This window comes from Cryptosporidium ubiquitum (genome assembly GCF_001865345.1).
Source record: "Cryptosporidium ubiquitum isolate 39726 chromosome Unknown contig_23, whole genome shotgun sequence".
NCBI lineage: Eukaryota > Apicomplexa > Conoidasida > Eucoccidiorida > Cryptosporidiidae > Cryptosporidium > Cryptosporidium ubiquitum.
In genome coordinates this window covers 27,888-53,014 of record NW_021639806.1, presented here as the reverse complement: position 1 = coordinate 53,014, position 25,127 = coordinate 27,888, and the positions used below count along the sequence as shown (strand labels likewise).

General features: G+C 30.3%; 8 protein-coding genes across 8 annotated transcripts; 4 read left to right on the top strand and 4 right to left on the bottom strand.

Annotated features, from left to right (window-relative positions):
• Positions 1-177: 177 nt before the first annotated feature.
• On the bottom strand, positions 178-1,107 carry cubi_03727 (uncharacterized protein; the record flags this gene model as incomplete). Its single annotated transcript, XM_029020741.1, has 1 exon — positions 178-1,107. The coding sequence occupies one exon, from the start codon at positions 1,105-1,107 to the stop codon at positions 178-180; it is 930 nt and encodes a 309-aa protein (XP_028876260.1).
• A 618-nt stretch (positions 1,108-1,725) lies between these two features.
• cubi_03726 (uncharacterized protein) lies at positions 1,726-3,403 on the top strand (the record flags this gene model as incomplete). Its single annotated transcript, XM_029020740.1, has 2 exons — positions 1,726-2,802; positions 3,011-3,403. The coding sequence occupies 2 exons, from the start codon at positions 1,726-1,728 to the stop codon at positions 3,401-3,403; spliced, it is 1,470 nt and encodes a 489-aa protein (XP_028876259.1).
• Positions 3,404-4,020: 617 nt separating this feature from the next.
• cubi_03725 (uncharacterized protein) lies at positions 4,021-9,045 on the bottom strand (the record flags this gene model as incomplete). Its single annotated transcript, XM_029020739.1, has 1 exon — positions 4,021-9,045. The coding sequence occupies one exon, from the start codon at positions 9,043-9,045 to the stop codon at positions 4,021-4,023; it is 5,025 nt and encodes a 1,674-aa protein (XP_028876258.1).
• Positions 9,046-10,311: 1,266 nt separating this feature from the next.
• cubi_03724 (uncharacterized protein) lies at positions 10,312-11,232 on the top strand (the record flags this gene model as incomplete). Its single annotated transcript, XM_029020738.1, has 1 exon — positions 10,312-11,232. The coding sequence occupies one exon, from the start codon at positions 10,312-10,314 to the stop codon at positions 11,230-11,232; it is 921 nt and encodes a 306-aa protein (XP_028876257.1).
• A 1,653-nt stretch (positions 11,233-12,885) lies between these two features.
• Positions 12,886-17,241, top strand: cubi_03723 (4 SF II RNA helicase; the record flags this gene model as incomplete). The annotated part of the gene is made up of 1 exon (XM_029020737.1): positions 12,886-17,241. One exon carries the CDS (start codon positions 12,886-12,888, stop codon positions 17,239-17,241), a length of 4,356 nt encoding a protein of 1,451 aa, XP_028876256.1.
• Positions 17,242-17,354: 113 nt separating this feature from the next.
• cubi_03722 (trehalose-6-phosphate synthase) lies at positions 17,355-21,254 on the bottom strand (the record flags this gene model as incomplete). Its single annotated transcript, XM_029020736.1, has 1 exon — positions 17,355-21,254. The coding sequence occupies one exon, from the start codon at positions 21,252-21,254 to the stop codon at positions 17,355-17,357; it is 3,900 nt and encodes a 1,299-aa protein (XP_028876255.1).
• A 730-nt stretch (positions 21,255-21,984) lies between these two features.
• Positions 21,985-23,859, top strand: cubi_03721 (DnaJ domain-containing protein; the record flags this gene model as incomplete). The annotated part of the gene is made up of 1 exon (XM_029020735.1): positions 21,985-23,859. The coding sequence occupies one exon, from the start codon at positions 21,985-21,987 to the stop codon at positions 23,857-23,859; it is 1,875 nt and encodes a 624-aa protein (XP_028876254.1).
• A 203-nt stretch (positions 23,860-24,062) lies between these two features.
• On the bottom strand, positions 24,063-25,001 carry cubi_03720 (WD repeats-containing protein; the record flags this gene model as incomplete). Its single annotated transcript, XM_029020734.1, has 1 exon — positions 24,063-25,001. The coding sequence occupies one exon, from the start codon at positions 24,999-25,001 to the stop codon at positions 24,063-24,065; it is 939 nt and encodes a 312-aa protein (XP_028876253.1).
• Between the last annotated feature and the right edge of the window lie 126 nt (positions 25,002-25,127).

The window sequence follows — 25,127 nt, the reverse complement described above, 5'->3', positions numbered from 1 at the left end:
TTTGTAGATTAATATATATACTTATTCGTTACTTCTTTCCTATAGAAGAGTAGCTACATAATGATAATACTAAAAAAACAATAATATGTAAGGGGATTCTAGCTTGGATTCAGAGAATGAAACCTGGTCTTGTTCTCATTCCTGACACTACCCTTACTCTTTCTATTACTTCTTCTCCTATTCAGAACTCACCCCATCATCTTCGTCATCATCCTCTTCATCTTCGTCATCATCCTCTTCATCCTCTTCATCATCCTCATCATCATCCTCTTCATCCTCGTTCTTTGTGTTTTTAATCTGACGAATATTATGGCTCTCATTATTTTTCTCATCATCACTGTCGATGTCCTCTTCATTGCCACCATCCTTGTTATCATCGTCATCTTCATCGTCATCTTCATCTTCATCTTCATCTTCATCATCATCATCATCATCATCATCATCATTTCCGTCCTCCTCATCCTCTTCATTATTGTCAAAATGATCATTTTCATCGTTTTCCTGTTCGGCCTCAAATTGATAAGTAATTAAAGCGTTATCAGACTCAGAGGAGAGTTTGTTACACATTTCCGTAATAAGTTTATTTTCCTCAATAATATGTTGAAATATGTCCAAGGTAGATTGTAAAGTAATCAGATCCTGGTTGTAGCTTAACCTCATGGAAATGATTTCATTCAGCCTTTCCATCTGATTTAAAATAAGTGAAATTCGATTAGTATCGCCTTTAAATGCTACTACTTGCTTCCCTATTCTTTCAAGCAAAACTGTGACCCAGTTTGAAAGCTCCAAAAGCTTCATTGGATTATCTTCTATTCTATTCATTACCTCCTCAAAAAGCTCCAAAGAATTTACATCGGAAATCTGATTTACAGAACTTCTAATAATCTTACTATCATTGTGAGAAAGCGCATTCTCTAGCATATTCTTATCCTTACTTTGTATTCCCTGCCTCAATATACTCACGATTGTCACACTTTGGTTACTTGCTCCAGAAAATTCATTATTCTCTTTAGGTATCCTTCCAGACATCTCCCCGACTTCTTTAACATCTGTCTTCCTCACTTTTTTTGGAGAATGTAGGCTATATTGTTCCGAATGCTCCTCCATCTTGTCTTAATTCCTCCTTAGCCTAATTCCTTAATAAAAATAAAAGCTGTTTTCAACTATGAATTAAAAATGAACAAATGTATGATAACAATAAATGAGTATTTAAACCAGTAAACTAAATTAGATACGCAAAATAAAAAGAAAACCAATCTTATTTGAGTTCTCTTCTTCCTCTTCTCCTTACAACCACTTGGTCAATTTATGACTTTTCTCTTTTTATTGGGTATTTTTTCTATTTAAAAAAATTCAGGTTCCCGCCCAAAATCCCCGCCCAAATTTGATATAAATTAGTGGACTATAATAGATAAATGGTAAAAAATTAATTACTAAGAAATAATTTGCATGAGTAGTATGTATAACAAGAGAAGTTAAAGAGTTAAGCTACAAGAATTCTAAAGAAAAAACTCGGAAAGTGAATGAACTTCGAACCGGATGAATGAGTTTTTTGGTCTCTTTAAATATATAGGTTTTCCTAAAGAATATAAATTAAGCTTTTTTTAAACTGGTGTGGGGAGAGGCCTTTGAAAGCAACTGAATAAAATTAGGCTTGGGGACTGAGAAAACGGAATTGTTACTTTTTTTAATACTGAGATTTTGATCTGAAGTTTTTAACAAAAAATGGTTTCAGATACTTCAAACAATGATGGTTTGAATATAAAGGTAGAAGATGATAAGACTATTCTAACTTCAGAAAATTCCAACCATCTGCTTTTGGGAAGCCAAATTTTAGAAAAAAGTAATTCCAATTTAGCAGAGTCTTCTATTTGCAAAATTTTTTCTGATGAAGCTGATAGAAAGATTATATTAGAAAGTGATATGCCTTTGATAATGCTCTGTGGACTAGGAAGTAGTGGAAAGACTTCAATAATTAAAGTATTGTATGATAGAGTATCTCCTCATGAGACGGTTTCTTCAATTCCAACACGATCTGGAAGTATTACGATGATTAAGAATGAATCAAAACTTCTTCCTTGCTTTGGAATCATTGATTTACCTGGGACTGGTCAAATCCAAGATTCCCTATTAGGGGAAGATATTCTCAGCAAAGTTTCATCTCTGGTTTTTGTTATAGATTCTCAGAATTATCCTTACAACACAGAAATTTTAAGGGCTAAGAGGCTTTTTCAAAATGCTATTCAAGTCAAACCTGAAATAGTCTTTGAGGTCTTTCTTCACAAAACTGATAACGAGACTTTTTCACTTGATGGAGCTCATTTAGAATCTCAAAGGGATATCCACGAAAAAATCTCAAGCTTTATCTTTCAACATGGGTTTGAAATTGATATTAGATACCACTTTACCTCCATCTATAATGATTCTCTTTTAGAAGCTTTTAGCAAAGTCACACAAAAGATTTCACCATTTACTCAAATACTTGAGAGACTCCTAGATGTTCTGGTTATTTCCTCTTCTCTGGAAAAGGCTTTTCTTATGGATATCTACTCCAGAACTTTTATTGCCAGCGACTCCTCTCTTTTTGACCCTATTGGTTTTGAACTTTGTGCCGATATCCTCAATGTTATCTCTGAAATCAGTGAAATATATGCGCCAAATTGTTCTTTGTCAAAAAATTCCTCTGGTATTTCATGTTCTATTAACCTTGACTCTGGGCATCTTCTTCATGTCAAATCAATTGATCATAATATTGTCCTTGCATGTGTTATTAGAAATGAACATGTTAAAAATGCATCGCTTGTCAATATAAATATTGATATACTCAAAAAAACTTTAATCCAAAAAGTCATTTCCACTTGACCTATAAATTTACTAACATGCCCTGTAATTTCTTACAGAGCTTTAATAATTTCCCGCCAAAACTTCATAGTTGCTTTTACTATAGTAATTAATTTATATATATACATATAATCGAAATAAACAAATTATTTCATTTATATATTTCAAGGTTCTGCATATGCAGTCTAATCTAGAGGCTTTAAAGGATACTTCGGCTTTTGTTACGAACCAATTTGACATCTGGGAGCTTAACCAAGCCTCCATTTCTCCAGCCTCTCCCAGTTCACCAAATTCACCAGCCTCTACATATTCATTAAATCCACCCACTACAATTTGCGACTCTTCGGAGCCCAAGTTCGAGCCAAAATGTTCCTCCTGCGAAATCTACTTTAGAAGAATGAATGGACTCGAGAATGAACTGCAAATACTTACTAATAACATTTATTCTCTTTTCAAAACTGCTAAAGAAGAAATACAAAGAAAAGACAAATTAATCCAAGAAAAAGATGAAATTATAAAGCAACTTAAAAGAGAGAAATCGACCAAACAATACAGCAAATAATTTCTTGTAACTACTAAATTATTCCTTTTCACCACTTTTACATTTCTCAATAAACACAGGATCTACTTATAATCACTTATAAATAATATATAATATATAAATATATATATATATATATATTTATATATTTCTTCATATGCATGTATACACATACATTCATATTAATTACTATATATTCTAATTACTATATATTCTAATTATTATATATTATTATCATATTACATAGATAATGATAATTATTACAAGTTTCAACACTCTTCTCAGAATTATCCACAACTTATAATTTGTTACTATAAAACTTTTTTCTTGTATTATCTAATTTTATGTTATCATTATATATACATTCTTTTTAGCTTTATTGTATTTTTACTTGTTTATTTTATATTCTTTATCCCACTTTTTTTTTTATTAATAAATAAACGCTAACCTTTAACTACATAGTCCTTTAATTCTTAAACATTTTTTTTTGTGCGGGAAATTATGATCATTTTATAAAAACCACTGGAAAAAAGAGGCCCTGCTGGGAATCGAACCCAGATCACAGGAATCAGAATCCTGGGTGATAACCATTACACTACAGGGCCAACTAATGCCAATGACTCTTTGTTACTATATGATTACTTTTCATATACATCTTTTGGTATATATAATAACGCACTTTTTTGTGATTGTGAATCATAATATTTATAGTTTCTATATGGGTCCTTCCAACGTATATCATTGTTAATATCAATGACCTTACTTCCTTGATCCATTGGTAACATTATATTTGCAGCAACTTCTGTGCTAAATTGTGGTAATATTGAATAATCAATGCTTGACATATTATTTTCATCAAAATTATTTTGGTTATTAAAATCTTGAGATGATCCATTTATGTTATTATTATTACCATAAGATGAATTACCCATATTATCATTTCCATATCTTCCTACATTCTTATCTCCTTTATGATTTCTTCTAAATACATTATTGCCTGAAACATAATTATTTCTATAATTAATATTTTGTTCATTATTTTGCATAGAAGTGGCATAATTTTCTTCATTATAACTATTTGGATCAAAATTATTATTATTATTATAATCTTGAAATACTTTCAATCCATATTTATTCTTACTCTTTTCGAAATTATTTTCTGATGGAGTAACTAAATCAGGGTACAATAAAGCTATTAAATATTTTTTGTGAAATTTTGATAATAATATACGTATTAAATTTAATACAAGATTAATCTCATAAGTACTAGATTTTCCTCCAGATACATTTCTTATTGTTGTAATACACCATTCATAAGCACTTGAAATTTTTTTTTTTACTAATAATTTATATACATGACTACATATATCAATAATAGTCATAGTTGGTTCGCATGTTAATAATTCCCAATAATTTTCTTTTTCTTGTGATATATGGCCCATTTGTCTTGGGCTCATTACTACTGATGCACCTAAATGATTAGTTGATCTTCCTATTCCATCTTCTATATTATTTTTACTAATAATATTATTATATACATTTGTATTAATATTACAATAATCAATATAACCATAATCAGTAAAATCTGTAATTCTTTTATTAATTATTCTTTGTGATAAATTATTATCATGATTAAATTCATTCTCAAGATTTCGATTTATATTATAATTATTTTTATGTATAACTTTTTTTCCAAATGTTAAGTCTTTAACAAATGGTGATGCACTTGAACTTACTGCTATAGATCTTATTGATGATAATAAACGTATATAATCTGTTTGTGATAATGAAAGTATTGATATAACTATTTCATGTTTTATAACCCACATTAAACGATTATACCATATTTGTTGATCATCTTCAAATATTTCATGATTAAAATATAATATACTTCCTGTACCTCTTATATTTGCCACAATCCGATTAATTAATGATCTGCACATTAACAACGCATCTTCTCTATGTTTCAGTGTTCTTGTATCAAAAATAGATTTCTCCATTACTAATAAATCATCATATTTTAATATTACTGGAAATTTTGTCCAATTTTTTGATTTTAACATAAATTTCTTGTAATTATTATCATTATTATTACCAGTAAAAAATATATCACCTTCTGTCATATTTAAATCATTTTGTTCAATACAAAATAAATCATATACCATTTGAAATTGATAATTATGATCAATTTCTGTTTCTCTGTCTTGTAAATTTAATGGAGGAAACATTATATCTCTACATCCTAAAATAATCTTACATCTTGTTGACATCATTAATAATTTAATTGTAAATTTATGACTTGGGCCTATAAAACTATCCAATTCTGGTATTGAATTTATTAATATTTTTAATGCATTATCATATCTACCACATCTTATTGTTGCTTCACCAATAATATATCTACATATAGATTCCAAATATATTTGTTTTGTATCTCTTTTAATTGTTGATCTTAACATTTTCTCACCAACAACAATACATTGTGCATAATTTCCTAATTGTAATGATGACAATGCAATAAATCTTAAAGCAATAATAATCATCCAATGTATTGAATCATCTTCAGATACTTCATTTAATAATGGTGTTAAAATTTTTTCAATAGTATTTGAATTTCTATAACATTCTTGATAATTACCATTAACAAAATATAACATTGAAAAACATAATTGTAATTTTACTAATATTAAGCAATTTCTATGATTACCATATAATTGATATATTAATTTCTTCATAAAATTAAATTCTGTTGTTGCTTCTTCTAATTTATTGTATTTGATTAAACACTGAATTTTTAATGAAATAATTAATACTTGAAATTTTGGAATTTCTGGAGTACATGAAAATGCTACCTGACATATACTTAAACAATCATCCAATTTATTATGTTGTAAAGCTAAGAATCCATTATTTAATAGTAAGAATAAAATTCTCTCAATATTATCACCAACTAAACGCCTAGCTATAGTTAAGTAATATATTGCTTTATAACAATCATAATGATATTGACACGTAATATTATTCTCCATTTTATTCACAGCTTTTTCATCTTTTTCATAAATTGGTTTACATGTTGGATGACATGGCGTAGCAAATCCTTCTAAGCTTGCTCTTAATGAACTTATGTTTCCCATTGTTACTGTATTGATATATATTGGATTGCATAAAGTATTTGATAATGAGAATATATTTTCTTCAAGTATATTATTTTCAGATTTTTTAGAAGATGCAACAAGTATACGATTCCAAGTTGGAATACGAAGCTTCCATATATATTTACACAATATTGTTTTACATATGTTTATACTCCTTAATGTTCTTGGAGTTATTATCTTAACTTTTGGAAAATAACCACGTATTATTCCTGTTTCATTCCATGCCCATACTTGACCATTTGCACCATTAGAATAATTATCATCTTTAGATTGATTAGTTAAATATGCATTAGTTTGATTACTAAATAAAGTTAAAATTGGGATTTTTTTTGAATCAGAGTTTTGTATTGATTCCATAAATGAATCTCTTTTAAGTTTTTGTGTTCTTGCTAATGTATATTTTAAATATTTAACTTGTGGGAATAAATAATCAATTCCAATATTAATCTCAGTAAAATCACATAAATCATCTATTTTGAGTGGTAATCTTAAAGTACCATCAAAACTTATTACTTTAGTATTAAATTGTACTCCAATATGATATTGTAATGAATAGAATAATGTAGTCAATTTTATATTTGATTTACTTAATATATTCTTATATGTATTTAATTGAAATCTTTTCATTGCTGATGGTAAAATTTTTGAATTCCAGTAAATATTTGATTCATCTGTATTACAAAATACCTTATTAAAATAATCAATCAGTATAATTTGAATAGTCTCTTCATTGATTAATGCTTGATCTCTAAATGTTATATGCATTTCTTCTTCCCATAATCTTTTAATAGTTCTTGCGATGATTTCTCTAATAGCTGTATTACGTATTGGCTCAATGACTTTACCTTGAGCAAGTTTACTTAATCCATAATTTAAATTGATACCATAATTATGGAGAAGCTCAGTAATTTCCCATGGATCATGAAATCCAACATACAATTCATTGATTGTAGGTAAAAGATCTTTTAATAACCTAACTCTCATAGCTTGACTTGCATTATAAAGTACATTTAGCCTTGAGGTCGAACCTTCTTTAATTCTTCTTGTTCCAAATTGTGAATCCAATCTTTCAGTATGATAATCATTTGTTGGATCTCCTGTGTTTGAATTCAAAAATAAAGGAATAGAAACTGTTGAAGGCAGTGAAGAATCTGTATATGTAATTACAAACTCTTCACGTAATCTTCTTAATGGCTGCAACTCTTGGTTTTCATCAATATATACAGGAAGTAATTCCCCACAATGTCTTGTAACATATAAACCATCTGATCTATGCTGCCAAATTTTAAATGTATATTTAATCCCGTAATGTTCATATAAATCTGTAGTTTCCATAGGAAATGGCCAACCTTGAATATTTAATTGTTTTGCAATGAAATCTAATTGTTGTGCTAATTCTGGGTTATATGTTAATAGTGAATCAAACATAATATTAACATCATTTTTACTCTTAGAATTGACCATATATAGCTCATCTTTATGATCATATTTATCTTCAAGAGTTGGTATCATATCTCTTGGTATTAATGCAGAATGTAATAAATCTTTTAATAAATCTTTAGGTTTTGGATTAAAAGGAACCAATGGTTCACAAAATACACTATATCCCATATACTTAACAATTGCACAAATCGGAAGTGCAAATAATGTTTTTGCACCCATTTGAATAAGAATATCACAAAGAGCTTTTTTGGACTTAAACTCATTGTTATAAATTCTTTTTGCAATTTCTCTAGAAATTCCATTTTTCTTGCTTCCAAGCACTACAGTAAAAACAATACTGTCGAAAATAAAAACACGATCATCCGAAAATAAAGGATTGTAAATGCTCCATAAATTTTCATTTGAAGTTTTTGTGACTTCATAATAGGCCTTAGCAACTCCGTAGTTGAAAGTTGGTTGACAATGTATTAAAGCAGCAGCAGCAATTCTAGCTGCTGCATAAAATTTACCCATCTCTTGAATAAAAGATAAATCATGTTCAATATATTTTGGGTCTTCCATTGCAGTAGCACTTGTTGAATTTGTTGAATATCCATCTCTCCAAACCCAATTCAATCTTTGATACCAATTATTACTTAAACAAGATCTACTTGGTGGTCCGGGAATCAGAATAGACTTTAAAGGATGACCCTCATCCACATCCCAACTTACTGGAGGGGTTTCTAATTCATTTGCACCATCTGGAATATCAAACAAATCCTGTGATTTAGCCCTAGTTTCTACAGACCGTGTACGTTTTAGTTTCAACTTTTGCTTTCCAATAAATATTGAGGCTGTTTTTAGGAGGTTCAGGTTTCTGCATGTTATTTCTCTTTCAAAAATTGTACTGTTGTTCTTATCGAGTATCTCCTCAAACCACAAATCTGGATTAACTTTCAATACATGTTTCCTATTTTTTAAACTGTCTTTGTAGTCTTCTGTTGTTATCTGTTGTTCTGGTCTCTCAAATGAATTTTCTAGAAATTCATTTGGAATTTCTACAATAGGAACTTTTGCTGACGACATTTGTTATTGACCTCAACAACAAGTTTTTAAAAGTCTATAACAATATGGTAAAAACCTTCCTTCCCTCCCCCTTAATTTATTCTCAATTATTTTGTTGTCACCAATTTCACTTATTTACATGCAATTACTAATTCAGTTTTTGATGTAGCAAAATTTGTTTATAATTGCATGCAATATTCATTTTGACATGGCGCCAGTTATGTGGCAATGTTGGGCGCCATACATACATTTTTTTTTGTACAAGAGTAAAAATTAGAGGTTGATTCAACCTTGTTTTTTTTTGTAATGCCATCAGATTTTCGTTATTAGTTAGCTTCAAATTGTCGTTTACTGCGGTTCTTATTTATATATTTGTATTTATCTGTTATTATCTAATGCTGTCTTCATTATTATCCGAATTTGGCAGAGTGAATTGTTTTTTTATCAAATAAATGATTATATAAAAAATTTTCTTTGTAGTTTGAAGATACACACAAACCGGTCCAAAAAAGAATATATAAAACCTGCCAAGAATGCAGTGTATATAGGTTTAGAGAAAGAAAGAACAAGACAATAGACGAAACCATCAGTTTCTACAGTTAGTGGCAGTGACAAGCATATAATTAGAATGGCAAAATAAGTGATTAGCATGGAGAGAATGAAAAGACTTAACCATTCTCATGATAGCAATCTGTGCTAGCTATAATGAGATTGTCCTTGAATTAATGTAATTTCTTGAATCAAACATATATAATTACATTATTGCTATCTCTACTATTATTATTATCGCTTTATTAATTAATTAATTAATAATTATTAAACATTACAAAATATTATTAATATAATTTGTTTTGGCTTCATGGTAAAAAATAATTTCAAGATAATAAATTTTGTATATTCAATCTAACATAATAAATAGCTTAAATACATTAATATTTATATTTTAACTTAGGAAAAAAATTTAATTTTATGTATACATATTTACACGTTAAATAGCCTATTAGTACTATATATTAGCTATTTAAATAGAAAACTTTTGGCTCTTTTTTTTTGGAGCCAAAAGAGAGACGATACTTTAAAAAATAAATTGTCACAAAGAAAAATATTTAAAGTTAATACAAAAATATAGTTAATTCGATTCAACCTGGAAGACCTTTTTAAGAGAAACAACCAAAACACCTACCTTTGGAACTAGAAACAGAAAGGAATCTTTGATATTATACTTCTATCCTTTTTGAGAAATATGATCTTTTGTTAAAGGCAAAGGTATCAGGTTGCTTTGAGTTAATGTACTCAAACGTTTCATTACTTATACTATTTGCCGCTATCCTTGCTAATATTTCTATTTACCCTATACCGAATACAGATGCTTCGAGTTTAAACCATTCCATCTTTAGTTACGTCCAAATTAAATCCGCAACAGGATCTGCATCAGGATCAGGCCCATCGTCGCCAAATGAACGAAAGAGAAAGCTTAGTGGTGATGACTGTGACTCAGGGTCTTCTGGACGCCGTTCTTCACGAAGGCTTCGTGTTGAGGAAGGTGAATCAACCTCCACTCTCAACACACTAGAGTTCTTGAGCGAATCTTTAGATGATATTACATCAGTTCAAAAGCCAGAACAGGTTTCTGAAGAACAGTTATTAGATTTGATTCTTAGTGAATATGAAAATAGAGGTATACAAAGGGAAGAGATAACCGAAGAACAAATATGTGCCTCCGCTTCTGCTCAAGCCAAAAATTGTTTTAAGAAATGGAAGCAAGTTAAGCAAAGCCTTAAATGTTTAGAAGCATCCCTTAATGATTTAGAGGAAAGACAGAGGTGTTGTCCTGTTGCTGATGATGATGAGGCGAGGTCTTACTCGGAGGCTCACTTTGAAATACTTCAAAAACAGGAATTAGTTTCTCAAATAGAAGCATCTCTAGCTTCTAGTTACAATCACTTCTTAAACATCAAGGAAAAACACAGCAAAGTTAGAAGAAGTGCGAGACTTGGTAATAACCGTCAACCTGGTACTTCAACCCACATTCCTCAACAACCATCTCAAACTCCATCTACTTCATCTTCACAAGGACAGTTTGGTACAACACAATCAACACATGCAACTGCCCGCACCCACACTCGCACTTCTCAAGCAGGTAGAGGTGTAACTTCTACTCGTCGCTCTAGAAGAAAGAGATATCGCAGACGTAGAAGAACATTTTAATAATTTATAAAGGTTATAATATGAATGACACAATATGGACTTTATTTGTTGGGTTTTAGGTGGAATAATAGCTTTTATAAGGATAGTCCAGAATTTTATACGAATCAGTATTTGGCTGTGTATATTTTGTATATTATACATCTAAATATACATTTGCTTCAACATTTCAATGATTAAGTGAGCATGCAAACTATTTTATTAATAGTATGTAAGCAATTAACAATAATGATTTATTCAACTTTAAATTATGGTATTGTTAATTTCAGATGTTTAAGTATTAAGAATATAATGATTTTAGAGGGATATGGTACAATTAAATTTAATCCAGAATTTTGATTGGGTGGTTTAACTAAAAATCATTAGTTTTTAATCTCTTTAATTTTAATCTCCATTTTTGATTTTAATAAAGCATGTGTATAAAGTTCATTTACTTGATCATTTTATTATCTAAGTGAAGATTCAATATACTGGTATTTTAAATATAGATGTGGTAAGAAATTATTGTTATTATGAAGATATAAATTGACAAGTAAATATATATTTGCTATATTATATTTGTTGATTGCACCTAATTGATGCTAATTTATTTTAAAGAATAATTCATGATAAGTCAAGACAATTATATTTAACTGCGAGAATTATTCCAGTAAATAAAGGTATATAATTTGTATCATTAAATGTACTTACATGAAAAAAAAACACTTATTCGAAAATTTAACTTGAATAAAGTTTTTAATTCTTTGATAAATCATTGAAAGTTTTATTCAAATCAATTAATTTGTCATTTAATTTCCAAGCAAGAATTACTTTATGGTTAACTGATGTTTGAAAGCACTGTTTTCAATATCTTGGATATTTATTAAATAGGTAATTTAGACTAGCTAAAATATTTTTAATTATTTTAACTAATTTAGGTGTTTTTCTTTTTTTTCTAAATTGATATAGCTTCTTTTATAGCAAGTAATTGGAGGAAGAAACGAGTTGTTAACTCAGAAGAGATATTTGTCTCATTGTATTGGAGTAGAGTTTACAATTCTCCAGGCATTTGTGTAGATAAAATAACAAAGGTAATTTTGTGAAAAGGTTCCAACTTCGTTTAATTTTTGAGGCCAGATTTATTGAAGAGACTTTTCGATTTTTTAATTTCAGGTGGTTTGTACACAAAAATGTAGTCATACCGGTATTGCAAAATTACATGCACATTTTGCTAGAACTGATTACATGCATGTTTTAAGCGGGTAGTCTTCCCCACATTTTTCCCTACAGTTAAATGTAACAAAAAGGTAGCAAGGAAAAAAAAAAGCAAAAGAAAAGAAACAAGAAAGGAGAAAATCACAAAAATGTATTTCCCGATTGAATACTAATATTATTGAGAATTAAATGTTTAAAGAGGTTAGAAGAGTTGGAATTAGGGATATTAGTAGTTTTGTACAAGAAACAATACAATTAAATAAGGCAAATAAAGGGAAAAGAAAATTAAGTGGATTAAATAAATAAGAAGGATTTATTATTGAGTTATATGTATTTTGAATAACTTAAAAACAAACATCTTCTCTTATTTCTGAAATATAGAAAGTATAATTAAAGTTCCTAAATTAATATAAAGCGCATTAGCTCTTAGCATTAGTACTAAATTACGTGGAATAAAATGAAATGAGTACTGGAAATAAGCGTACAATAAGACAAATATATGATGGTGCGGACCTTTCAGATTTAGTACTAAATTTACCACTTACACCATACAGTGAAGAGTTCTTGTCATATAAGCAGAAGTTGGATAAAGCATTATCTGATTTAAAGTTGTTAGTTCAGGAACAGATAAACAAGGAGGAGGAGAATTTAGATCTTTGTAAAGTTTTAGAACGAGTTAGGGAGTCAATGTCAAACAGAGATGATTCATGTGAGCAAAAGAATATCAATGACCAAATTAAGCAGGATAAGTACTATAGTGTGTATTTGGAAATAATACAATTAGAAGAAAGCAGGTCCGATATACTGGAATGTTTTATAAAGTGGAAGAATGACCATTATTATACCAGATGGGAGGAATTGAGTCAACCTCCACAAGATATGAAAGATCATTGGTTGAGATTCAAGGATAAGATTTCTAAGATAATATTGGATAGCAAAAAGATAAGTTCAAGACCTTTGCCAAGGTTGGTCGTTTCAGAAAATAAGCCTCAAAAAGAAGATTCTGTGTTGGATCATGTTTTGAAGAATATGGAAAAAGAGTCAAGTTCTGATGAAAGTAAACAAAAAGACCAATTTGAGAAGGCTGGCGATATTAGTATTGCCGGACAGGCAGGCTTAAATAAAGGAGCAGAAAAGGTTCAGGGTGAAGAAAATGAGAACCAGAAAGCATTAACAGAGAATGCTGACAAGTTAGATGATAATGGGAGAAAAAGACGAAAGAGAAAGCAAAGTGAGAAGGGGTCTTCAGAGTTTTGGGGTCCAAAGACACTTCCTAAGAGTAAGAATAGGTATATAAGTGGAATATCAGCTGTTAGAGCTATTAGAAAGAGGACTTATAGCAATAATGGCAGAATAAGAATGAGTAGAGAAAAGGAACTTGGGCCTGAAAATACAGCAGAAGATGGGAAAGAGAATTTAATGGTCAACAATGAGGAGCAGGTTCGAAATTTAAGGAGATGGGAAAGACAAGAAGAAAAGAGAAACGAGATTAAATTCAATAGGTATTTATTAAAGAATAAAGGTGTTAAGAAGAGGATTCAAGAAAGTATTCAGATAGAAAAGGAAGATATATTGAGGGATCCTAGAAAATGGTCGAATAACTTTTCTCAAGGATGTAAGATTAGTTTGGCAAATAAAAGCATGTTGGAGGATTCTTCTCAATTGAATAGATCTTTGGAGTTATCTATAAAAATAAAAGAAGAAGTTAATTCATTAATTCATGTAATTGGGAATGGTACCGAGAATGATAATGAACGTAGAAAGAGTTTAGAAGTTTTGGGAGAGTTATGTAGACATTTTTTGACAGAAAATTTTGGTTATAAAGATTTCAGGGAAGGTCAGCTGGAAGCAATATATTCAGTATTATTGGGAGGCAATCAATACGAAAATTACAGAAAAGGAAGCGTATTAATTCTCCCTACAGGATATGGAAAGAGCCTGTGTTTTCAATATTTGTCATTGCTAATGAACATGTGGTTTGGAAAAATTACATTAGTGATAACACCTTTAATATCTTTAATGCAGGATCAACTAAGAAGTTTAAGCAAAAAGATAAGAGGGGCAGTTTGGAACTCTAGCGTATCAGTAGAGGAGAAGAAATCAATAGTAGAACTAATTGGACAGGGTGGGTTGGACATCTTGTTTGTGACGCCAGAGAGTATGTTTTCAACTTTTTTAACAAAAGGAATAGTAATAAATCAAAGTCGTGATCAGAGTAAAATAGCTAGATTAGACCTATCTGAGAACAGAATTGCATTGCTTTGTGTGGATGAGGCACATTGTGTTTGCGAATGGGGACATTCATTCAGACCAAATTATTACTCTTGTATAGGGCATTTAATTAATAACTTTAAAGTAGAAAGAGTATTGGGAATAACAGCAACAGCTCCTTTTTGTATGTTAGATGAGCTCAAATCTCTTCTTAAGGTGGAAAAGGTGATACAGCCATACTCAAACCAAAGAATACAAAGAGAAAATCTCTATTGCAAAGTTTTGCATTTGGATTTAATGAAGAAGAAAGCAATTCAAGGCTTTAATAAAAATGGTTTTAACTTTACAAAAGTACCAAAAGTTTACAATAACTACTCTTTGATATGGGACCATATTAAGTACTCTTTAAATGGTAACAATAGTAATAATAATAGCCAAGATAAAGATACAATGGAAGAGCATCAGCTTCGTGAGAAAAAGAAAACAAGGAAAGAAGTTTGGTCTAAATGTAAAAATATTTTGATTTACGTCTGGCAAAGATCAGAAGTGGAAGCCGTCACAAACTATTTAAGGACTAAAGGAGCTAATGCTTTGTATTATCATGGAATGATGAGCAACAATGAGAGGGAGATGGTTCAAAAATCATTTATTGAGAATAAGGCAAACATATTTGTGGCAACAACATCCTTCGGAATGGGAATTGATAAAAAGGATATTGATGCAGTAATACATTGGAATATGCCAAATTCTTTGGAACAATATATACAAGAAACAGGAAGATGTGCAAGGCAATTGGATAAATTAGGGATATGTTTAATGTTATTATCAGATGATGATTATAAGAACAAAAGACAAATCATTTCTGCTTCTTTGATGGACAAAACGGCTTTAAGATGTTTGTTACATGTAATATTGAGTAAATATAACTTCGGTACCGATTTAGATGTTATCCAAGATTTTGAACAGACAAAAATAGAATTCGAAATTTTTCCTATCGAGCTTTTCAAGATTGTTTTGAATGTTAGACAAACAGAAGAAATTGAGAATTTATTGCATCATATAAAACCTTATTTGGATTACTTATTGGGAATCAAATATAAAGGAAAAAATGTAAAGGCTAGTTGGGTTAGCTATATAAGAGGAAGTCCTTATATAAAGGTAAGATGCTTTGACGAAGATTTCTCCAAAATTAAGGAAAAGAGTCAGATTTTTAGCTTAGTCTCAAGATTTTCAACTGAGAATTCTGGCGTAGTTACAATTAACCTCTTGGAGGCTTCTATGCATTTAGGGAAGAATTTGGAGGAGTTGGAGGACGAGATTGAGAATGAGAGGAGTGTTTGGAAAATTTCTGTGGAGACTTTAACGAATAAACAATGCATTATTTTGGGCCAGAGTCTTGTTAAAGATAACTCTCAATGCATTCAGACGGAAGGTTTTGTATCCAAGAAGGATTTTGGAGCCTTGTTTTTGGACTTTAATTCAGAAAATTGTCATGTTGGTACTGGTGTTGATACTGGTAATAGTAAGAGGCAACTAGTAAAGGAAAACTGGGTGGATCTTTTGGTTGAGGATTTGCACAAGGAATTGATTCATCGTAATTCAAATGAACTTTGGAAGTTGGATATTGCATATTTTTCATTCCAAAAGTTTGGAATGGACAAATCTTGTAAAGATTCGATAATTGAGTCTTATTTTAGTAACAGAAAGTCAGATCTTTATCTTAAACTTTTCAATCAGGAAATTTGTACATCTCAAAATCCTGAATCAAATCCTAGGGAAGGCCTTGAAGGAGTTTCCAGGAGTTTTATCAGAGATTTGGTTCTAGGAAAAGCCAATAATTCTCAAGATCAAAGTCAGAGTTTAATAGAAAATTCTTCAGGAGACAATACTTTTGAAAATATGATACAGGAAATTTGGATAACCAAATGGAACCAGGAGCTATTGCATGACCTTGCATTAGGAGGGAAAGAATTAGTAAAGTTAAATTCCTTTATAAGTACTCAAGATAGGGATCAGGAGGCAAATTTGAATAGAGCATACAAAGAAAAGATAAAGGAGGAACCAGAAAAATCAGAGTTTTATCAATTTAATAATTTGGATGATTCAAAGAATGAAGAAGATGAGAAAAGTAAGAAGAAGGAAATGAAAGAAGTTTATCAAAAGATCAGTTCCTGTATAAAGTCTGGTGTAAATTGTTTATTAAGCAATTACCTAGCCGAATTGAGCCCAGTTCAATGGGAAACTTATCGAGTCTCAACAGAAAGAATAATATCTCACTTTTTTTCTAAGGCACAAAAAGAATCCAAGAGAAGAAGAAGAGAAGAAACCCAACAAAATGAAGGTTCAAGATTGGATTTTTCACACTATTTAGGGTTTGAGGAATTTGACGTAATTTTTCCAGCGGATATTGCTAGGATTTTGGTTGGAGTTACGTCTTTTAGATATTGTTATAAAGCTAAAGGTGGCCTAAAGAAAGATTGTTTACATAGTAACGATGTTGTTTCATCCAAGTTATGGGGTAAATTTAAAAGTATACCATATTCTGTCGTTTTGGATATTTGCCAGGAAAGCTTTAAGGAGATTATAAAGAACAAACTAAGTATCTAAAGCAAGAACAGTTGTAAAGTGAATAATTTTAATAAGGGTTAGTCTATAAATTAGATGAAAAAATAGAATTATGATCCATTTTGGTTTAATGAAGATTTAAAGTTTCTCAAGATCTAAGTAAATAAAGTAAGTGTTTGAAGAATATCCGATACCTCTTCAGTAGAATGAAGGAAGTAATTGGCAATAGATGTATGCTTTCCAATTATTACATTGAAGACTTCACATTTTAAAGGTTTGGAGGAGGTATTTTCTTCCAATTCTAATTGGTTGTCTAATGTCTGTTCTAAATTATGATTTGATTTATTGGTTTTTGAAAAGTGATTAACAACAGAAAACATATCCTCATCAGATCTGTCATCTCCAATACAAAGAATCATTTCAAGAGAAGGATTTTTAAGCTTTTTAATTTCACTATCTTCACTCATATACTCAAAATTACTTGTAAGTGAGTTAATTTGATTGAGAATTGCCTGAACAGCCACTCCCTTATTGATCCCTTGAAGGCGAACTTCTACATAGTCGTTCCCAGAAATTACATTAACAGGAAAATTAATTAAAAGTTCAGAAAGATAATTGGATAATTCCTTAGCTTGCCAAGCTCCAAAATATGGCTCACAATACTTTAACTGGAATACTAGAGCCGTTCCTTTGTTTTCTATGTAAGATCCTTGAGTTCTGAGTACATATTGCTCCATAAGCTGAAGAGTTATATTCTTCCAATCTGAGACATTATAAAGCTGCTGTTTTTTTGATGACAAAATCACAGAATTGCTCTCATTGTCTCCTTTATTGTATTCATCCACATCTAATTGACTATTTGACTTTAATGGACTGTACCAGCTACATTCAGAGCCATTACTTTTGCTTACCGAGCATAATAATGAGGAAGAAGAGAAAGATACTGGGGATGAATTGCTTTCTTTGGATATTGATTCAATATTAAGTTGTCTCCAGATGTTTGGGTGGATAGGATCTATAGATCTGGGGAGTTTTAGATAGTAGCCATGCTCAGCACAAAGCCCAATATTGTCTATATCCCCAAACCATTCATCAAGAAGATGCTTTTCTCTTCCAGAAAAGATAATGATTACATTGTTTGGAGAGCTGCACAACTTTTTAAGAGCTTCAATCACTTGTATTGGAGGAGCACAAGAGATCTCATTGTATAAGTAAAAGTCTTCAGGTTTGTGTTCATCTTCCTCCTCTACATCATCCCTTTCAAAATGTTCGTTATCTGCATTGTGGCATTCTATTAAACATTTTCCTCCATTTATAGATTGGTTTCTACTTGTAATATTGGTACTCAAATCTTCAGTACAAATTTTATCCTTTTCTCCGTCAACTTCATGAGTGTTAGTAGACATAATATTCAGTATACTAGCAATACTGGTATTGGTAATAGAGTTTTCCAAGTTCAAGACTTCAATACTAGTACAGTTGCTGTTCGCATTGAAAGCAGTATCTTCATTGGAGCAAGAAGATAGAGGAATATTGGGAGAGGCTTTAGAATCTGGCCTTAAGGAATATGGATGTTTTATAAAGATCTCGGGATCTAACTTTGGTTTGCTAGTTTCTGGTATACATTCAGCTGATTCTTCAAGAGAATTTCCAGTTTCTTTACTAATGCTAATATTGCTACTTCCACGAAAATATTCGGAAAGGTTTTGATTTACGTTAAGGTTTAGTTGGTCATCTTTATTTGGCTTCCATCTTCCCTTTTTCTTCCCGTGATGGGCTCCTCCTAAGAGTGAAAGCAAGCTGTTTCCACCCCTAGCCCCCTTCGAGACTCTAACTCCGTCCTCAGTAACACCTCCTAAACCTGAATGAATACAAAAGTTTGAAGAGGAATTAATCTTATCAAAGAAGTGCCTAAAATCAGGAGTGAGTGTTCCTTCATTATCAAGAAGGAAAAGCCTCAGTCCTCCTACTCTATCAACTTTTCTGTACACTTGGGAAAGCAAATTAAGGCTAAGATGTTGGGAGTTAAGATTAATACGAATATCCATGAGAGATGGACCAATCCCAAAAGTTGTATTATAATAGTGAAGCATGTCATTCTTCTTCCTTTCAGAAAAAATACATAAGTCCATAATGAATTCTTTTGCCCAGTTTACCGTACTATGAGATAAAAGGTATGCTCTATCCATATTCCAGTGGCGTCTCTTTTCTTGAAAGATACTTTTCTGGCAATAAACTGCCTTATCCAAAGTCTCCACTACATTCATCATATTCCAGGGATTCACTCTATATGGACTAGAAAGAGTGTTTGAACATCCTGTAAACTCTGAAATGATCAGAGAGGGTAAGTTATTTTGATGTTTAAATCTACAAAATGGACCAGATATTACAGTATTATTCCCTCCTGCTCCTACAGAAATCCTTGTTCTTCTTGTAACACTTTCATCATTTCCACTAGATTCACCATATTCTGAAGATGAATATGATGAGCTATTAGAGGAACCACCAGAAGAATTACTAGAAGAATTACTGGAAGAGGAAATACCATTTACATTGTTTTTCTGACCAAAGTTTGTGTTGCTGACATTAAAGAAAGATAATGAATCATCTTTGCATATAATATATTCAAATGGATTAAGATTTAGTCCGTCTCTAACACTGGTATCAAAAAGACAATCTCCAGAAAGGAATAGGGAAAACTTCTCTTCTTGAGTTATCGAGCCATACTTGAGTTCAATTACTGGATTTCTAAAACATTCTGAACCAGAATGCTTTAGGTTGATTTCTTTTGAAAGAGTGATCAAAGATTGGATTAGTCTTTCTCTCTTTTCAAGTGTAAGAGTATTTGTTGGGAAGATGTATTGAATAAGAACAACTGGTTGTTCTTCCTTAATATATGGATAGTTTTGGAGAAAATTATCAAAAGCTTTGAGTTTAAGCTGTAATCCACTTAGTTGGTCAAGTCTATCTATGGATACAAAAATATAATGGTCCTTGTACTTATTCCTGATCTCAAGAGATCCTTTTGAGATCTCTTGATTTGAAGCGATATTCTGAAGAATATCATCACATTGTATGTGAACATGACCTATTCTAACAATGGTTTCCTGTTTATTGAATTCTAGATTTAAACTGTTACTGGATTTAACAGATGATCTACTAGAAGCTGCAGTTTTATCTATTCCAATCAGTCCTCCTGGTTTAAAATAGTGATCTAACCCAAGAAGACGCTTGCATGATGATAAAAACTGTTTAGCATAAGGAAAGAAGTGAAAACCTATTAAATCTGCCATTAACATGCTCCTTAATAGCTCTTCTCTAACTGGAAGACATCTGAAAATTTCAAAAGATGGGAATGGAATATGAAGAAATAATCCAATATTAACTCCTTTAACTCTTCTAGTTAAATATTGACATAATAAAAGTAAATGATAATCATTGATCCAAACCATATCCATATGTTCAGGAGAAACTATTGGAGTAATTACGGAAGACCACAACATATTCATTTGATGGTATCTTCTCCATTGTTCATGATCAAAAGGAGCATTACTTAACTCTTCAGGATTCAATACATTATGAAAAAGAGGCCATAAGAATAGTTGACAAAATTCATTAAAAGATTCAAATTCAACTTCTGGAGGGAATACTGGAACACAGTCAATACTTTCAAGTAATTCTCTAATCTCCTCCTTTTCATCCTCCTTTTCTATATGAATGCCTGGCCAACCTATAAACTTTACAGTCTTTGCCAATTCATTTCTATGCCTATGCAAAGTCCTCATTAAAGAATGCTGAGATGATTTTAATCCAAATCTAACCTTTTTTTTCTCACTATTCCCAGATCCAAAACAGTTACTTGCATTATAATTATTCACATTATCACTTTCGTTGATTAATTCCATCTTTTCCAAACGAACCACTTTTACCGGAAGCTCCAAAGAAACTATTATTAAAGTTGACTGGGACTGCTTCCTGGTTCTGATCCACTCCTGTTCATCTTTAAGTATTTTACTGAGCTGAATTGCTCTATTATTGTTCTTAATATCATTCATTTTTTTCCAGATTCTTTAATTAAGTAATCATAAACCTAATTATTATTATTATTATTCTTATTGTAACATATATGCATATATAAATTTTCCAGGTCTTTTACATTATTTGATTCCATTAGACGCTTTATATCTGCTAGTTTTAAGGCTTGAAAACTCCTCAAACTTGTGTATCTAGAGCTCTATACTATATTAATACTCTTTAAGTTTCAATTGAATACCCCACTAATAACTACTCTTTCTTTTCTTTCTGTTTGAAATTATATTAACTCGATTAAGTATCACATGCATGCATTCACTTCAAACATAAATACACATATATTAATCTATGAACATATTATACATATATATATATATATGTATATATATATGTATATTTATATATACATACATATATGTATACACATGTATTTATTTATTTCTTACATTCAATTTTCAACTTTAATTTTTTTTTTTTCCCACCTTTTTCCTCCAAATTGATAAACTTTTTTTTTGTCTAGCTTATATACCGGTATGCAGCTTTCGAGACGAGACGAGACGGAATTGCACAAAAAAGAGCATGTTAAAATGAGGTGAGAAAAAGGGGATAAGGAGGGAAATTAAGAAAAGATAGAAAAAAGGAAATTTAGTAAATAAATCAATATATTACATATATATTGTAAAATAAAATTAAAGATAGTAAAGTAATTATAATTAATACCAATGATAAGCCAAGGGTAGTCAAATATATATAATGTTTTCAGACAGACTTAAGGAGTACCAAAAATCTAGAAAGGATGAGAAAAGCAACATAGATAATGTATTGAACAAAGAAAGCAAAAAATTACAAGAGATTGGGATTGGAATACGTAAATTACACAACAATATTGATTATACTAAAGGTTTAATAAACAAGAGCTCGGGTAGTAGAAGTAGTAATAGCAGTGTGGACAGTAGTAATTTAGGTGTTAATAATGCATGTAGTAATATAAATAGTTTTAGAATGAAATTGGAGGATATTTCAAGTAAAATAAGTTATTCCCCAAGTGTTATTAGCAATGATTCAAAGACCAAGTCTGATTATGTACATACATTAAGAAGCCAAAACAATGTTTACAAGAGAAGGGAACTAATTTCTGATCATGAAAATTTTGGTGATCATTATTCTCAAGTTAATTATAAAAAAAGGAATTTGGAGGATTACAATTCACCAAATGAAAAATATAATAATAAATCACCAATTAATGAGTTTAGAATGTTAAATAAAAGAGTATTAATTTCTCACAAATATTATGATATCCTAGAACTTCAACCTGGAAGTAACTTGGAGAGTATTAAAAAAGCATATAGAAAAAAAGCTTCAAAGTTGCATCCTGACAAGCTTGTATTGAAAAATCCTGATCAAAAAGAAAAGAGTTTGGCCAAATTCAGACAAGTTCAAGAATCTTATGAATTTCTTAGTAACCCAAATAAAAAAGAGTTATATGATGAGTATGGTGATGATATTTTAAAATATGGATTTTTAGATCATTGGAATGAAATGAAGGGTATATTTGAGACAAAGGTACCGAATTATAATGAAATGAATAATAATATTAATCAGACAAAATTTTCTAATATACGCTCAGATTGGGATATTTTTTGGCAAGAAGTATTAGTTCATTTATTCTTTAAGCCAATATTGAATAAAAATAGTATTGAATTAAGAGATTTACCTCCAATGAATATATCAGTAACTAATTATAAAACTTTAATAAGTAATTCCTATATGTATTTAAAGAGGTTACTAAGCATTCCAAGCAGCTTTTTTGGGAATCCAATAGTCATTAATTTGGATCCAATAGATGATCTTAATATTGTGGATGATAAGACTTTGCCTATGTTAAAAAAAGGATTATTTTCAAGATTTGCAAATTTTAATACACAAAAAACAAAGTTCTCAAATAACTTTGTTAATGCTCAAATTATTGGATATAACACAAATAGTCTGGTAATTAATAAAGATACTGTAGGCTTAGCTAAGATTTCCAGTAATAAAACATCAGTAAATGAAGCTTTTGGTATAATCTTTTGTGAAAGTAAACAAGGATGGGGAAGATTCTTAAACTTAGCAAAGAAAGAATTTGAAAGCAAGAATGGAAATACAGATAACTATAATAGTAGTGATCATTTGATTAATCAAAACTTTAATAACTTCAAAAGAAGATTAAAAGAGATTCAAGCTGAATTTGACTGGGTTATACTTGTATTCCTTTCTGAAGAACAATTACCTAGTCAAGATCAAGAACTTCTTTTAGATTATTATAACATTAAAGACGATATTAAAGATATTAAGGACTCTGGAGATGTAAATAATCTAGATATTATTGAAGAGAAAGTAGATGAATCTCAAGCTTCAGACTTATTTCCTTGCCTTATACAAAAATCAAAAAATTCAAACCTCTCAAATCGTAGCTCTGATATCTCGTATTCCAGACCATCAAATGCACAAATAAATCAAATAATTAAACAACTTGAACTTTTGTCTAACATTGATAGTGACCTTAATAACCACCCAATTATTGACATGATTGCCTCTGAAGTGGGAGAGGCGCCATGTGTGGGGAAAGGCGGGAAACATGCATGCTAAAATAAATAGTAAAAAATATTAATATAATATATAAATCATTAGTTAATTAATGAAAAGGTAGAAGATTAAGTTATCTTTTTGGTTAGGTTTAGATATTTCTTATTTAAGCATAAGTTAGTGATGAATTTATTTAGGTATTATATGCAGTGGTAGATAATTATAGGTGTTAGTAAGATGGAGGAAAAGAGTATTTATAAAGTTAGCTAGGATAGTAAATCCCATATTGAGATAGTATTGGAGGAAGCAGCAAACAAGTTTGAGATATTTGAGAATTGTATAGAACTGACTTCTGTAGAGTGAAACTTGAATGTTTTAATTCGTTCTAGAGATTTATTTTCAAAAATGTCCATACTTGTATTAATTGTATTGGATGTAACAGTAATTAGAGAATCAGAACGAACAGAAATTTTATCAATTACATTCAAGGAAGTGATTTCCTTGATGGGATAATCAAAACAATTTCTGTTAAAAATTCTAAGTTTTGAGTCAAAGCTGGAGATCCAGAGACGATTAAAAGATCTCTTAATTGAGAGTATAGGAGAATTATTTGTCACATTATTCATATATGCATGTGAGTCTGGTTTCCTTAAATCCCAAATGACTACATTTCCAGATTCAAATCCTAATAAAACGGAGTTATCATTAAGTGACTCAATATCAATAAGTTTGTCACTCTTTTCTGTTGGATAGTTGAATATAATTTCTTCATTTTTTGAAGTTTCCAAAGATTTCAAAAGTAAATCATTTTCTCTTGGGAAAATTACATTCTCACTACGAGGAAGAATGATCATTTTTGCTAAGGAATAGTCCGTGCCTATTAAGTTCATTTTCCTTATGTTTTCAAACTGATCTACTAGATATACTTCACCTTTTCTGTTTTGTACATATATTATTTCTCTTTTATCATCATATATTGTCTTAATAATAGGTGAACCAAATCCAATATTTATGCTTGAAGTGCATCTCATGATTTCCAAGTCCCAAATGTCCAAAACTCCTGAAATATTTCCAGAGATTAAAGTATTATCAAACTTAATAAACTCTAGACTTAAAATTGTTTCATTTTTTGTTAATTTTCTTAATAATTTTATTGGAATTTCCTCGTTTTCATCACTAATTAATCCTCTTCCTCCACTTCTCATTTATTCTTAACTTAATTCAGTTTTTCCTGTCCAGCTTGGCTCAAATCTTTAATCTTGTTTTATGTTCGTAAAATCTACTCATTCTCTGCCTATCTTTCACTTTTTTTCTCTAAAGTCCAAATTGAC